This window comes from Montipora capricornis, chromosome 7 (assembly GCF_036669925.1).
Source record: "Montipora capricornis isolate CH-2021 chromosome 7, ASM3666992v2, whole genome shotgun sequence".
Taxonomy (NCBI): Eukaryota; Metazoa; Cnidaria; class Anthozoa; order Scleractinia; family Acroporidae; genus Montipora; species Montipora capricornis.
The window spans coordinates 34963694-34977874 of record NC_090889.1 but is presented as its reverse complement, the minus strand read 5'-3'; the positions used below and the strand labels follow the sequence as shown (position 1 = coordinate 34977874).

At 41.7% G+C, this 14181-nt stretch overlaps 1 protein-coding gene across 2 annotated transcripts; it reads left to right on the top strand.

Moving 5' to 3' along the window:
* Positions 1–3026: 3026 nt before the first annotated feature.
* On the top strand, positions 3027–10741 carry LOC138057874 (monocarboxylate transporter 10-like). Of its 2 annotated transcripts, none has more exons than XM_068903781.1 (4): positions 3027–3687; positions 6643–7199; positions 7526–7895; positions 10440–10741. In XM_068903781.1, exons 1-4 carry the CDS (start codon positions 3420–3422, stop codon positions 10685–10687), a joined length of 1443 nt encoding a protein of 480 aa, XP_068759882.1. In that variant the 5' UTR covers positions 3027–3419; the 3' UTR covers positions 10688–10741. The 2 variants fall into 2 exon arrangements, with proteins under 2 accessions (XP_068759882.1, XP_068759881.1); XM_068903780.1 differs by having other exon boundaries at positions 10392–10741.
* Positions 10742–14181: the final 3440 nt, after the last annotated feature.

The window sequence follows — 14181 nt, the reverse complement described above, 5'->3', positions numbered from 1 at the left end:
CTTACTCATGAAAGGGGATCATCTTATCACGCCCTCTAGTTTGCGCAGTTAGATGCCTGACAAGATCCATAGCAGCCATTTGGGAGTCGAGAAATGTCTCAACAGAGCCAGAGAAACGGTCTATTGGCCTGGAGTATGCGAGCAGATCAAAGAGAAAGTGGCCAAGTGTGAAATTTGCAACAAGTACCGAAACTGCCATGTAACCTGTGGCTACATCCGGGACCCTTTGGGCATGGAAACAAGCGGGAAAACGCCATCTTGATATTCAGTCTTGTTAAAAACCTCAAGGTTCTCCTTTTCAAGTCAATTTGAATTTGAATAAAGTGTGTATTTGAGGGTTGTGCAAATTGGGAAGGGCAACAAGAGAAAGAATGTTTTGCTGCAGGGAGATCGAGAAAGCCGTAAATAAAAGTTCCTGTGAATGATACTTTTGTATTCAGCGAATGTGAATTATTTCGGCACTAGGAAGGTAATAAACGACCATAGATTTGGTGGGAAGAAAGTGCTGCTTGATTATTTAATTTTTTTGGTATTTTGTCGTGGCGTGCGTGGCAGCCACAAATGGTAGCGAAATGGTTGCGATATAACCTGTCTATGTTATTTTGGTTCAGACATAGAGGCAGATCAACGGAATCATACATGTATACTCCACAGCACCATCTCTTTCAAACCATTTGTTTACAAAGGGAAGTCCTACAGAGACCGCTATCGAGGGTTTGTGTCAAGTGCGCGGAATGAGAGCACAACAAGAGAACTAAATAACGTGTAAGCTTATGTACACAAATGGTCACAGATAATTTGCCAGCTGAGCTTTATTTCGAACATTTCGTTAAGCTCGGTTAATCCTCCAACATAAGATTTAATTGCTGAGAAAGCAATAGGTCTTTTGCTCTTTGATGCTCTTTTAGTAGCGTGTGAACTTTGCGTGTCCTGACCCTTAGATACAGAGGTTGCGACATCAACACAAGCAGCTAACTCAGGACTCAGGTGAATTGCAAACGGCTTCATCCAAAATGTGATACACAGTCTACCTTTTTAGAGTGAACGATAAGTAAGTATTTATTTTTATTATTTTTCAGTTCGTTTGAATTTCGATATAAGCATGTCGCATATAGCAGAAAAAATCTCAGACAAATAGCGTTAAATGATCTACTGATGACTGCATATAAGCGACCACCGTTTAATTTTTGATAGCGCTATTACCTCTCCGTGAGGAGCTTTATTTATCCGACGTTCACTTGCAAGCCTTCTGCTTTTCTTTTGCTGATGAGGAAATATTTTCGGGACAGCGTCTTCGTTTAAGTCGCGTTTACGTTTTCTGCCGGGCAATAGATTGAGGTTACAGCAATTTTTGAAGCACTCCTTCTCAAAGTGCACCGAACAAATGTGGCACTGGCTTAGTTTGGGCAAATTTGTCCTTTAATACTTTTTTTAAGGGCAGTCGATGGAAACTTACCCTCTTTTGGAATCTCTGACCGTTCTGTTTGAACAGCCAACTAAGGCACATTCGACCATTTTGGAGCTGATGTTTTTTTATATGCGCAGTGACGTCACGCTATGCGCCCATCTCTAAATTATCGATTATTATTAATTCCTAATTAGCTCCGAATTTACTATTATCAATAATTTAGGGCAATGCGTCCCTGGACTTATGGTAGCAGGGAAAAAAGGTAAATAAAATTTATATCCGTGGACTGGATTTCAATCCAGAGTTTCTACTCTTTAGGAACCACTCCTTTCAGCGTCACCACTGAGAATTAAGACAGAGACTTATTTAAGTCTCGCATAGGATATCACTGCTGAAGAGTAATTAGGCCTAAGCTAAATTAATTAGGCCAAAGCTTTGAATTTGAAATGTTAGCATTGTCATGAAGTTTGGTAAGCAACGTTTTGCATTGTTTGTTGCCAAGTGATAATACAGCATCGTCAAATATTGTTTTCAGTCTATTCAGCAAGCGGGGTGGTGGTCAAGTGGTTAGGTGACGGGTTAGTCAACAAACATTCCCAGGTTCGAGTCCTATGTCCATAGACTGGAGTTGTCTTTGACACAAATATGTCCATTTCCCATAACCCATATCAGACTTTCAGTCTTCTAAATTAACGGTGATCGTAAATTTTGAGTAAATTACGACTTAACGATAACCCATAATTCTGAGAAGAGACCAGGTTGACAGAGGAAATCTCATTCTTGTTCCCAGTTCCCATTGTTTCACTTAGTCGGCAGGGCCTTCGCACGAGGAAGCAAAGAGCTCATTTCAGGTCCCAGATTCAATCACTTCCGGTGATCATGTATGAGTCGTCAATAGTTCTAAACATGGCGGCGCTCATGGCGTTACATTCGAAGAGTCTCTCTGTGAAGTTTTAAGAGGCCTCAACTTAAAGAATGTGTCCCTTCGTGTCGAACAGAAAAAAGCAATAAGTATCATCGTAGTTTTAAACAAAGACACCCTGATCATCTTACCAAAAGCCCACGCGCCACATCGGCCGTTTGTACTTCCGGTTTAAGATTTTTATTGTTCGCAAGCTAACCAATGAAAAAAATTTGAGTTTCCTTTGTCTTCAGAGCCCTTCGTTTTCTCGTGCAAAGGCTCTGCGGGCTAATAGAAACGATGGGATCTGGGAACGAGAAGATTAAACCGGTTCAGGCGGACATTGTTTTACCTTTTACAATTAGATAGTTTTGGCTAATAATAAAAATGGCCTTAAATTAATTAAAACCCGTTATTGGTTTACTGTTTACACTTGTTATTTTAGCCTTAAGTATCTTTCCCCGAAGCTCACAGCTCGAAAAGACTCTTAGCGGATGCGCAAAAGAAAGAAACAAGGCAACTGTATATGGGTCCAGTTCTTTTTTTTGTGTAGTATAAATTGACCCACAATTATTTTTGGGAAAAGCTATCCTCAGTGCCTCACACGTTCTCGAATTTAGGTATACGCTGAACCTGTTTTTGCGTCATCATTTGTTTTTAAATTGTCTGACAGGTACCCCCAATCGCTATTTATTGGCCAAAGAGGGACAAGAAGAATCCCGCTAATATCAGGCTGAATATTTGCTCTTCAAATGAGCTAACTTTTGGAATGTTTGCAAGTATATCGATCACGGAAGGAACGGGGACTTATTGATGGACATAATGTGCTTGTTAAAGGGCTCGAAAACCGTAGATGGGTCATTGTATTAGCTACGTTTTCTGACTCACGAAGCTCCAAGGCGTTCTGCAGTTCTAGTTCATCTTGACCTTAGACGTTCCGGAAAATCTTGTATTTTGCTTGAAATTGGATTTTAATTAATGATAATTAATCTTTAAGAACTTGCAACGCATTTCTTAACAGTCGCCATTCCTAGCTTCTTTTTCGCGAATCGGTGGGGATTATTTCATTTGCAATTCGTGTCACTTTGAAAGTGGCGAGAAAATCTTGACATGACAAACTTAAGGGCAACGCGATCTCTCTCTTCAATGAACGTCGAGAATCTTACATCGATTCCTGTTGGAGGGAGTAATATTTTGATTAACTACGCTCACAGACAGCGACCAAAGCTTTATAGCCCTCAGAAAGATCGTGGCTGGGCTTGGGCCGTATGTGCTGGCTCCTTCATTGTCATGTTTTTGGTCTTCGGTATTCATACGTCGTTTGGTGTTCTTCTCGTTGTCCTACTCGACCATTTTAATGCTAGAAAAGCAAGCACCGGTAAGTCAGTTGAAGTTCAATCTTACATGTGCCCAGTTGCATTCTGCAGATGAATCCGCGTTTGAAAGTGATTCAACGATGAGTCTAGCAATTTCTTAGACACCTCGTTGGTATACACAAATCGATGTATTTTAGGAAGACATCGCGTCTTTTCTTATTAAGCATAAAAAACAAAATCATGTCGAAAATTATCCTGGTAGTTAACCGTTTCATTTCTGGAAAGGTAATTTCAATTACAGAAAATTTCCTTTTAAAAGATCGATTTGAGAAATGAAAGCGATGTATTTCTCCGACATTATAGAATTATATTTGCTCGACGGTTTCGTCCCTTTCCTATATGTAAATTTAGTACTGTATGTATTGTAAAGTTTGCGGTGAATCATATATAACGAGAGAGCTTATTATCTTATGGTTCTCTGTAATCTTTCCTAGAGCTTTCAGCACAATGTCGAATTTACTTATTTCATTATTGCGTAATACAAAAAAAAAAAAAATAGGTATTTTGGATATCACTCAATGTTTTTTGTCGGTCCATCAGCGAAAGTGTCTTTGAGCGAGGAAAGCAATTATAAGTCATGATATAGGGCTTAAATTTATTTAAACGTGATATGTCGTCATCAGCGAGTGAAAAACTTAGATTAATGGTCGGAGAAAAGATTAAATGTGTTTTAAAAAATATAAGTTGCTTTCGGCGAACCGCTCGAGTTCTAGTTATAAAATATTTACAATGCAAAGAAGTGACATCACGATTGCTTTGGTCATGCAATATCTGAATCGCACGAGACATTCGCTTCTTTTGTCGAAAACAATGCTTAACTCCTTTATTATACTAATTTTCAGTTCAAGGAAACCAATCTCTGACGAACAAATAGCGATCTTTTTTACCAAAATTATGTTTGTGGAGGAGCAAAAAAAGTCACAATTACGTGGATTTTTCTCTTCATTTTGTCCTTTTCACATGATAACCAAAAAACGAAGCGAGTCAAAAAGGTATTTTCGAATTCTTTCAATTCAATCTCTGTTCCTTGGCCACTGAGTCCGAGTGAAAGGTGTCAAAATTAGTCATGGTTAAAGAAATATAACGAGAAAATCACCTTTCAACCAATCACTGTAAAACCAAAAGCGAGTTTATTACTTAAGCAAATCGCGTTGAACCAATCAAAATGCGAAGCGAATGCACACAGCCTGTAAATAACCGCGCGAAAATCGCAATTGTTTTGATTTTGCCGCTCAGTGATTGGCTGCGAATGAATTGGCGCCAGATTTCTAAATTTTTCACCAAGGACAGTACGTTTCAGTGCGTTATACGAAACTAAAGAAATTACCAACATACTAAGAGTCCATTACCCAAGACTTACTGACAATCTGTTATCAGGCTTGTCCCTATCGGCGTCAAATGTGTCTATTTTCAAACCAAGTTTTGCGCAAAAATAAACAATTCTCGGTTTTCACATGACGTCACGGCGGCCATGTTTGAGCCCCTAAACAAAGAAATGGCGGCCATGTTGGAGCCCCGACCAAATCCTCCGGGAATTTAACTCTATTATCATGCAAAAGTTTGCTTTTGTTTTCGTTGAAAAACGGCTGTTGATCACGTGAGTGAAAACCAACAATACGTCAAATCCGCTAACTCAATGATGTACACAATTCAAATCTCCCAGGCCATGCAGGGTGAAGAATCTTTTTGTGTTGTGTTTGTATTATGAAGGCCTGGGAAAACGTCTTCAATATCAGTTCGATTTTGTTGAAAAGCGACGTCGAAACCGTCCCCCGCCCCCCCCCCCCCCCCACTCCCTTTCAACTGTGTTGAAACATGTTGAATCGAAGTTGGATCGATATTGAATGAGCTTAAATGTGTTTAAACTTTGCTTCAACAATCATTCAGCATCTCGTTTGTTATCGCGAGCGTTGAATGAAGTTGATGCCGTATTGCCCCTTCCTTCAACATTGCTGAGTATGTTCGGTCTCTCGTTGCCGCATCTATGTCCGTATCCATGGTAACAAGTCCGCAACCACGGCTGCAGCCTGGGACTGAATACCAGGTCTCTCGTGATGCTTTGCCCCCTTTCTTCAACAAACACCTTATTCCAAAATGACCGCCATTTAGATATTCTTTAGTTTTAATTCAAATTAGACCTTGATGCCTCGTTCGAGGCAAAATATTCTTTTGAATTTTTAGCTCAAGAAAGAGACATCAAGGGCTAAATTTGAATAAAAACAAAAGAATATTAAAATGACGGCCATTTGGGAATAAGGTCTATTGTTGAGTATGTTCGGTCTCTCAATGTCGTATCCATGTCCGTATCCATGGTAACAAGTCCGTAGCCGTAGTAACAACCACGGCTTCAGCCTGGGACTAAATACCAGGTCTTTCCTGATGCTTTGTGAACAAATGATGATGTGTTGAACCTTTTGCCCACCCCAGCAGTCAACGTAGGATGTTGACAAAAATGTCGAAGCCGTTTTCCCGGGCTCTAAGGGCCGATTTACACGGTGCGACAACGGCTTGCGACAGGCCCACGAGATGATTTACGATTGTTGTGTACATGTTTTAAAACGCTGCGACAATCGTAAGTCATGTCGTAGGCCTGTCGTGAGCTTGTCGCATGCGACAAAATCGTGTCGTGTAAATCGGCCCTAATGTGGTATTCACATTTAAATGATACGAAAATGCCTGGAACAAAACGTTTTATTCCCAAATGGTTTGAAATGGGTACAAACACGAAAATAGCTGATTTGGTCTATTGTTAATTTTCCCGCAAAAGTTGGTTTAGAAATACACACTTTCCCGACGCTGATGGGGACTGGGCCAAATTGGATAAATCCTACTCTTGGGTGATTGACTCTAAACCAACCTAGTTTAAATAATCAACTAATAATCAATGCCGCATACCGGTCTCTCAGAGCCTGGTAAATGCACATTTCACAAACGCCATTTAACGTATTCTTTTACAGCTTGGATCGGTTCAATTTCCATCAACCTTCTCTTCCTCTTCAGCCCGGTCACCAGTTCTCTCGCCGGTAGATATGGCGTTCGGGTTGTCACCATCGCTGGAGGACTGGTTATGAGTATTGGACTCTTCCTCAGTTCCTACGCGCCTAGTCTCCTCTTCCTCTACATTAGTTATGGCCTTCTCTTGGGAATTGGCACCAGTCTTTGCGCAACAATGGTTTTGATTGTTTCCGCGGATTATTTTGACAAACATCTTTCTCTTGCCACTGGAATTGTTGCATCTGGGAGTAGCTTTGGAACGTTAGTCTTAGCCCCGACACTGCAAGTTCTTGTTGAAAACTTTGGCTGGCGAACGACATTTCGTATTATGGGACTCGGTGGCATAATGATTACTTTTACGGGCTTTGTTTATAAGACGGTTAAACCGAGCCCAGTTCAAATTCGTCCAGAGACAAATCAGTGTTTTGACTTATCTGTCTTGAAGAATAAGGCATTTGTTCTGTGGACCATTGCAACGACTGTGGCCGGATTTGGTTATTACATACCACATTTCTTCTTGGTAGGTCAATTTGCTCCTTGTACCATTTTTCACTGTTAAAATACAAATTTTGCATTCCTTAGCATACTACTTACTTCACCGTTTTCCACACGACCTCACTTGAGTATTTTTAGCTCACCGACCTGCGGTAACTTCTGACCTCGTTCTCAGTGCCCGTCCTGGAAACGAGGTTGAGTGAAGTCAATTTGAGCAAAGAGCTTCTGGGATGAATTTACTGCCTATTTTAAGTCATTGGAAGACAAAAACAAAAACAACAACAACAACAACAACAGATTCACGATCTGATTTTTTTCGTTTATCTCAACGTCCTCATTCTTTCCCACTAGGTTCGATATTCCGAAGATTTGGGTATATCGTTATCCAAAAGCACCTGGCTCATTTCCTACCTCGGGATTTCGTCGGCGGTCGGTCGTCTACTGTTCGGGCGTATCTCGGACGTCTGCAGTTTCAAAAACATTCACATTTACCAAACATGTATGTTCTTATCTGGATTAGCCTCTGTTCTGTGTCCTTTCGCAAACTCATACTGGGGTTTGGTTCTGTATGTTGTGGTGATAGGAATTTTGGATGGTTCTTACATTGGGTTAATGTCAATTGTGACTTTAGACATCGTCGGTGTGCATAAAATTTCCTCTGCGTGGAGTATACTGTTCTTCTGTCAATCATTTACTTATTTATTGGGTCCACCAGCAGCAGGTACGTTAATTACTAACAACTTAATGCGAGCACTCGCTCGAACCAGCTGGTTATTAAAAACCATATGTTTGCGCGGGCTCCAACCAGGCAACACTCAGGCCCTTCAAATAACTGAGGAGAAACTACTGCCTTGGTCATATGATAACTGCAAATGGTTTGACTTTCAAGTTTTCTCTGATCCTGTCCCAACGTGAGGCATTAAAGAAACCCACACATTGCTCTGGAAGAGTAGGGGTTGGAATAGGCCAGTTTCGTATTCTAACGGTTGGACTGGATCTAGCATGAAATGGAGGCTAATGCGGGCAAATTAATTTGCATTTGAAAAGATTTGCCCGCATTAGCCTCCATTCCATGCTAGATCCAGTCCAGCCGTGAGAATTCGAAAATGGTCTATTCCCGTTGCTGTGGCCGTCCTTTGAGTGGGCTAGGTCGAACGGTTCATATATGTTCCCTTCTGGTCCATTCACACTGCTCGGAAGCAAAAATGGATTAGATTAAATGGGACATTTGCATGATGGCGCCATTTGACTTCAAGTACCAGTTTCCGACAGGTTTTGCTTGTCTGGTGCTAATTAGAGCTGTTTGTTATTTTTATACCGCAGGGAATACAAAATTTAAAGAAGAAAAGAAAAACAAACTGAATTCTGGTTGTTGTAGTCACACGGACGCCATCGTGAAAATTACCTATTGGGATTTTTGGCTCTGTGGATAGAATTAAAACAAGGAGTACATTGTCATCCATGAGGGTATGGGGAATAATTCATATCCCGTTCAAGTCTGTTTCCACCCTTCTAGCAGAGCCTTTCTTTTGCTTGAGCGATTTTGGCGTTTTCGAGAAAGGCTCTGCATGAATCGAGTAAGATCTTTATTGAATATGCGCTGCATGTTGCCAGGATACAGTCTCGAACCCAAGCCTAATATGCCAGATCTCGCCGCCATCTTAGTTTTTCATGGTACAGCGGGCTCAATTATAACCACTAAACGGACCCTCGTACTGGAAAAAACGGTTTGACGAGAGAAAACAAGATTGACTAGTCCAGAAGTTCGGGCTGCGGCAGCTTCAAAGAGTTGACGCGATTCAGGCAGAGCCTCTGCTCGCAGGGTGGTCTGTTTCAGGCTTTTCTTTCTTTACTGTTGAAGTACTGTGACGTTTATAACTGGGATTATCTACGAGTTAACTTGATCCTCTCCGCAGTTCAAATCAAGAGAAAATGAGGGGACAGAGAGGGAGGCTCAAGGCGTTGGCCGGGATATGTTATGTCCACGAAAGTTATTTTTAGACGAGCGGAAGTCTTTGTTCTAGCGGAAGTCTGTCTTCTGAGACGTCCGCATGCCGTCTTGCCTCGCTCTCAGGTTCTTAGTGAAAAGAGAAAACGATGGCGCACGTTGGAAGGCTGATGAATATATATTTTCTTTCAAACATCGGACCAAGGTTGGCCTGCATGCGGACGTCTCGGAAGACTTCCGCTCGTCTAAAAATAACTTTCGTGGACATGACATATCCCAAGGGCTGGACCGGGAGCCTCCTTCTCTGTCCCCTCATTTTCTCTTGTTCAAATATACGGCTTTTTGTATAGAGCGACTTTCGTATGACCTCGAAAAAAGTGTTCGTAATCTGTTTCACGGACCAATGTTTGGCAAGATTAAAACAAAGCTTCTCCTTATTTCTGCTAAGGAAGCTCCTAATATTGGCAGTGAACAGTTCAATTGCCCAATCACGTTACTGCATTTTAAATGACGTTAAAACGAAATGTCGATCGCTTTCCAAAAAGTTCCATGGAGAGATGACGCTGTTTGCGTCCGCGTTCGCTAAGCCAATGAAAAAGTGTAACTGTTTTGTATTTTTGTTTACGGTCTGCTTTTACGTTTATTTTTCAAGATCATATCAAAGTCACTCTGTTACTGAGCTCTCGTCAATAGGCCCATTTCCGAGTTGCTGCATGCCTCAGTTTCAAAGCGAGTTCTGGTGCACAACCATTCAAATGGAAATGAGTTGCGTATTCTTGTGCAAATCAAGCTCATGTCCCTTACAATAGTTGAGCACCAAGACTCACTTCGAAACCGAGACAAACAGCAACTCGGAAATGGCCCCTTGAAAATTTATTTTTCTATTTCGTTTATTATTATGCCCCGACATATTCAAACACTGGATAACTTTATCGATTTGATAAGTAGCTGTCCAGAGTGAAAACTATACAGTTTGCGTGAAACATTGACAAAGGTTTTGTAACACGCCTTTACTTAGGGGCTGTTTACATGAGACCGGGACGAACTCAGACCAGTGTGAAATTTTTGCAGCCTTTTACATGAAATGGGGATGAAATGCTTGGTGCCTGGGGACGAAATGATAACTATGCTTTGTGTAATAAATATATGGCTAACCCAAAAGCATACAGGCTTGAAATTTATGCGGCTTTGAACAACTGAGGCCTGGTATGAAACTATTTACAATGATGAAAAAAGTTAACACGTGTTTCTTCAATTTTTAATACCCAGGTTTCATGTACGATTCCCTGAAAACGTTTAAACCTGTGTTTTATTTAGCCGCTGGTCCGATGATGTGTGGTACCTTCTTGTTATTTTTTGGAGCTCTCTGTAAGCCAATCTCATGCTCTCTCGGTCGGGAAGACGTCACCAATCTTGTTCCCATGTGTCCACCGAAACCCCACAACGGAAGAGCAGCTACTTCGAATAATCACCACCAGCCATCTGTTACATCTCCATTGATTGTGCTTACAGAGCTCAAGGAAATAGATCCTTTAATAGTTGTGGAGCGACTTACAGTGCTGTGAAATTTGCTCTGGATTACTGAAATAAATATATCTGGAAACCAAAGCTCCTGTGATATAATCCACAGGAAATTATTTTCATCGTCTTTTTCTTCGTCTTCGCCTTTGCCTTCGCCTTCGCCTTCGCCTTCGCCTTCGCCTTCGCCTTCGCCTTCGCCTTCGCCTTCGCCTTCGCCTTCGCCTTCGCCTTCGCCTTCGCCTTCGTCGTCGTCGTCGTCTTCGCCTTCGCCTTCGCCTTCGTCGTCGTCACGGACTTCGACTTCGCCTTTCGTCATCGCCTTCATCGTCGTCTCCGTCTTTGCCTTCGCCTTCGCCTTCGTCATCACCTTCGTCGACGTCGTCGTCGTCGTTGTCATCGTGTTACTAGGTAGCTTAAGCGCGCTACGTTTTTGGACGCAGGCGGCAACCAGAAGTTAACGTTTCGCATGCCGGGATAGTAATGTCTCCTGGATTTTTAAACTAATCATCTCAAAAGATACTTAGCAATGTAAATGTCTTTCGGTGAAGACAAGTTAAAAGGGAAAACATCTCACATCCGGTTGCCATCCGCGTCTCAAAAACTTCGCCTGCGAGAGAGTTTAAGCAAGGACGGCTACGAGAACGTTGTCTTAAAATGTTATTTCCTGTTATTGTTGTAATTTTGCAATTACTCCAGTTCGCTTGGCATGGAAAGTGTGTATCCACATTCCAGGAATAAAATTAGTGAGAACGTTGTGGATAGTTAGAGAGAGGTGACATTTATTGCGAGGTGCTCGCGTCCGCTACACAATCTCAAATTTGCTAATTCCACGTCCTTTTGTTAGGGATGTTGTTAGGGCTGGTTCCCACGAGCAACTCAAAGGCAAACACAAAGGAACTTCACACGTTGAACGCAAACGCGAGCACATTGAAATGTGCACGCGCAATTAAGTATCCCAAGGTGGCCAACGAAGTCAACCCTAGAGGCATGGCTATTAGAGGGTAATGTGAAGTGTACTTTTCTACCCATATGCAGCACCTGAGCGTTAGCCCTACTAGTGCAACTGGACCCACACAAGGATCCAGAAAGACTCTGACTAGGGTGGGAATTGAAGCTACGACCTTTGGGTTAGATCACCGCTTCTCTACCGACTGAGCTACAAGGTCAGACGGGAGGTGGTCGTGGGAATTTAAGATATCAATCTCATGGCAATGAATATGTACAAGTACAAGGAAGGGTTACGTTTTTGGAAACGTTGGCCGTGTAGCACTTACATTTCAACGGAAACGTAACCCTTCCTTGAGGCATGAAACGAGTATTTTTTTCACCTTGTGTTTGGTAGTTCACACACTTACACTTTTGTTTGTGTCGCTCGTGTGAACGAGCCTTTAGGATGAGCACGACATAGAATATACACAAGTGTAAATTGTTTTTGCTCTAAAATCTATCGTTTTATCCCGTCTCGAAGACGGCGTCGTTGTCCTTGCTTAACAACCAGCTAAAAATCGTCATGTGATTGCCAAATGATGATATCATGCTTTTAAATTATTAAATTTTCGACCTCAGATATTGCGATTCTAGGTTTCTGATTGGTTTACTCAGTTTCGGTTATCAGCGCATACACCGTGTGACCTGATATGGAAACTGATTGCGTCAAGAATTGTCGAGCTGGAAACTGATTGGATTTAATTCAGCATTCAAAATTCAAAATGAAAATTTGATAAAACAATTATATCATCCACTTTGCTTTGTCTTTGTCCTCTAAACCTCTCTTAATATATCGAAAGTGCATGGCCTATTTTGGGAGCGATCGGCCGAAAATTAAATATTCACGACTCTTTTCCGAGTGGGTTCGGTTCGGAACCCGCTGTGAAGGTTAAGACGGCAAAGGGCTTTGGTTAAGTTCCCCAGTCTTCGTTTCCGACGAACGCGAGGAGGAGCAAAAGCACAAATGGGGTTCTTGCGTTGAAGCAGCCTGCTGAACGATGTCCTTTGACTTCCGGTGTATGAACATCTTAAAGACAACATTTTTTTTTGATTTAATATACATTTTTTCTGGTAATAAAAAAAAAAAAAGCAGCGAATAAGGGAACTTATCTAGGTGATTGATTATACACCTTATTCCAAAATGGCCGCCGTTTTAGTATTCTTTTGTTTCCATGCAAATTGGCCGTTATGGCCTCGTTCAAGGTTAAATATTCTTTTGAATTTTACGTTTGAAAGCGAGGCCATAAGGGCCAATTTTGCATGGAAACAAAAGAATACTAAAATGGCGGCCATTTTAGAATAAGGTGTATGTGCATTCTTCCTGTTTTGGGCAGCGGCCAAAAAGAATTCTGGGCAAATTATGCCATTCCATGACAAGGAATTCAAAACTTGCCCAAATTGTATCGGTAGGTCCTGGAATTCGTTCACAGAAAGGTCAGAGAGACAACTTCACTCGTGAAGCGCTATGTTTACAACAGCGCATTTTAGGCATCCCAGTCTGCATAAAAGCATCTCTTCAGACACGCACGGTTCTTACGTTACGTTTATGCCTGTAGAATCAGCTGAAATGTCAATTCCTGCTAAAAACCATGCAGCATCTTAATTTTGTTGCTAGGCTAGGTATTGGAGAGCCAGAGCATTTACGCATGCGCTGACGGAATGTTTGAAAAAGAGAAAAAACGTAGTACCTCCAGACATGGCGCTGGAGCATTGTACCAAAACGAGTCATCCCGGGATTTCGACCCGTGCGATCGCTTTTGGACGCAGTTGGCCCTTCGCTGCTTTCTGCTACCGACCTCGCCTCCCGGTACGGCATTGAGGGAGAGATACGTACGGATAAAATCAGGTAGCGCATTCTGTAACTCAGCTGATACGTGGGAAAAAAGAACTAACGAAGACCATAACTGGTTTTTCCAGGTTTATTGAGGGACAAAATATAACTTCCGCGAAGATCATGCATAAGAAGAGTACGGGAGAGAACAACCAAAACAAACAAACAAACAAACAAACAAACAAACAAACCTACTTTTTAAAAGTAATATGAGGAAATTTTGAATGCGCTTATTGCTCAGATATGTAGTAGTTTGACTTTAGTAGCAAGAGGACAGGTCATCTGCAAATATCGTTATTCTCTTATTTACATTATACCGTTTCTTTGACACGAGGATTACAGCGAAATGAAAGCAAAACTTTTTATGATAAAAACTTGTTCAGAAATCCAAAATCTACGTTAACAGCACACACCTGGCCTACTCCTGAGTACCCTGGCCCCAGAGGTTTTTATGAGCTGCGATTACGAGTCTCTTCTCGCCGCTTCGCAGCTCTCTCGCGGCTCAAGAAAAACCTCAGGGACCAGGGTAACTTCTGAGTATCTGGCTAGAAATCTTTTCCTCTGGCCGCGCTTCAGCCATTCGATGAGGGCCAGTCTCGTGCTTCTTAGTTCACCCCAGTTTTAAGTTACAAGTGAAAACTTGCCCCAACTTGTATTTTTAGTTACCAACCCTCCTAGTTCTTTTAGAACAGGAATGGCTACCAAGTTTGTTTTTCTTTC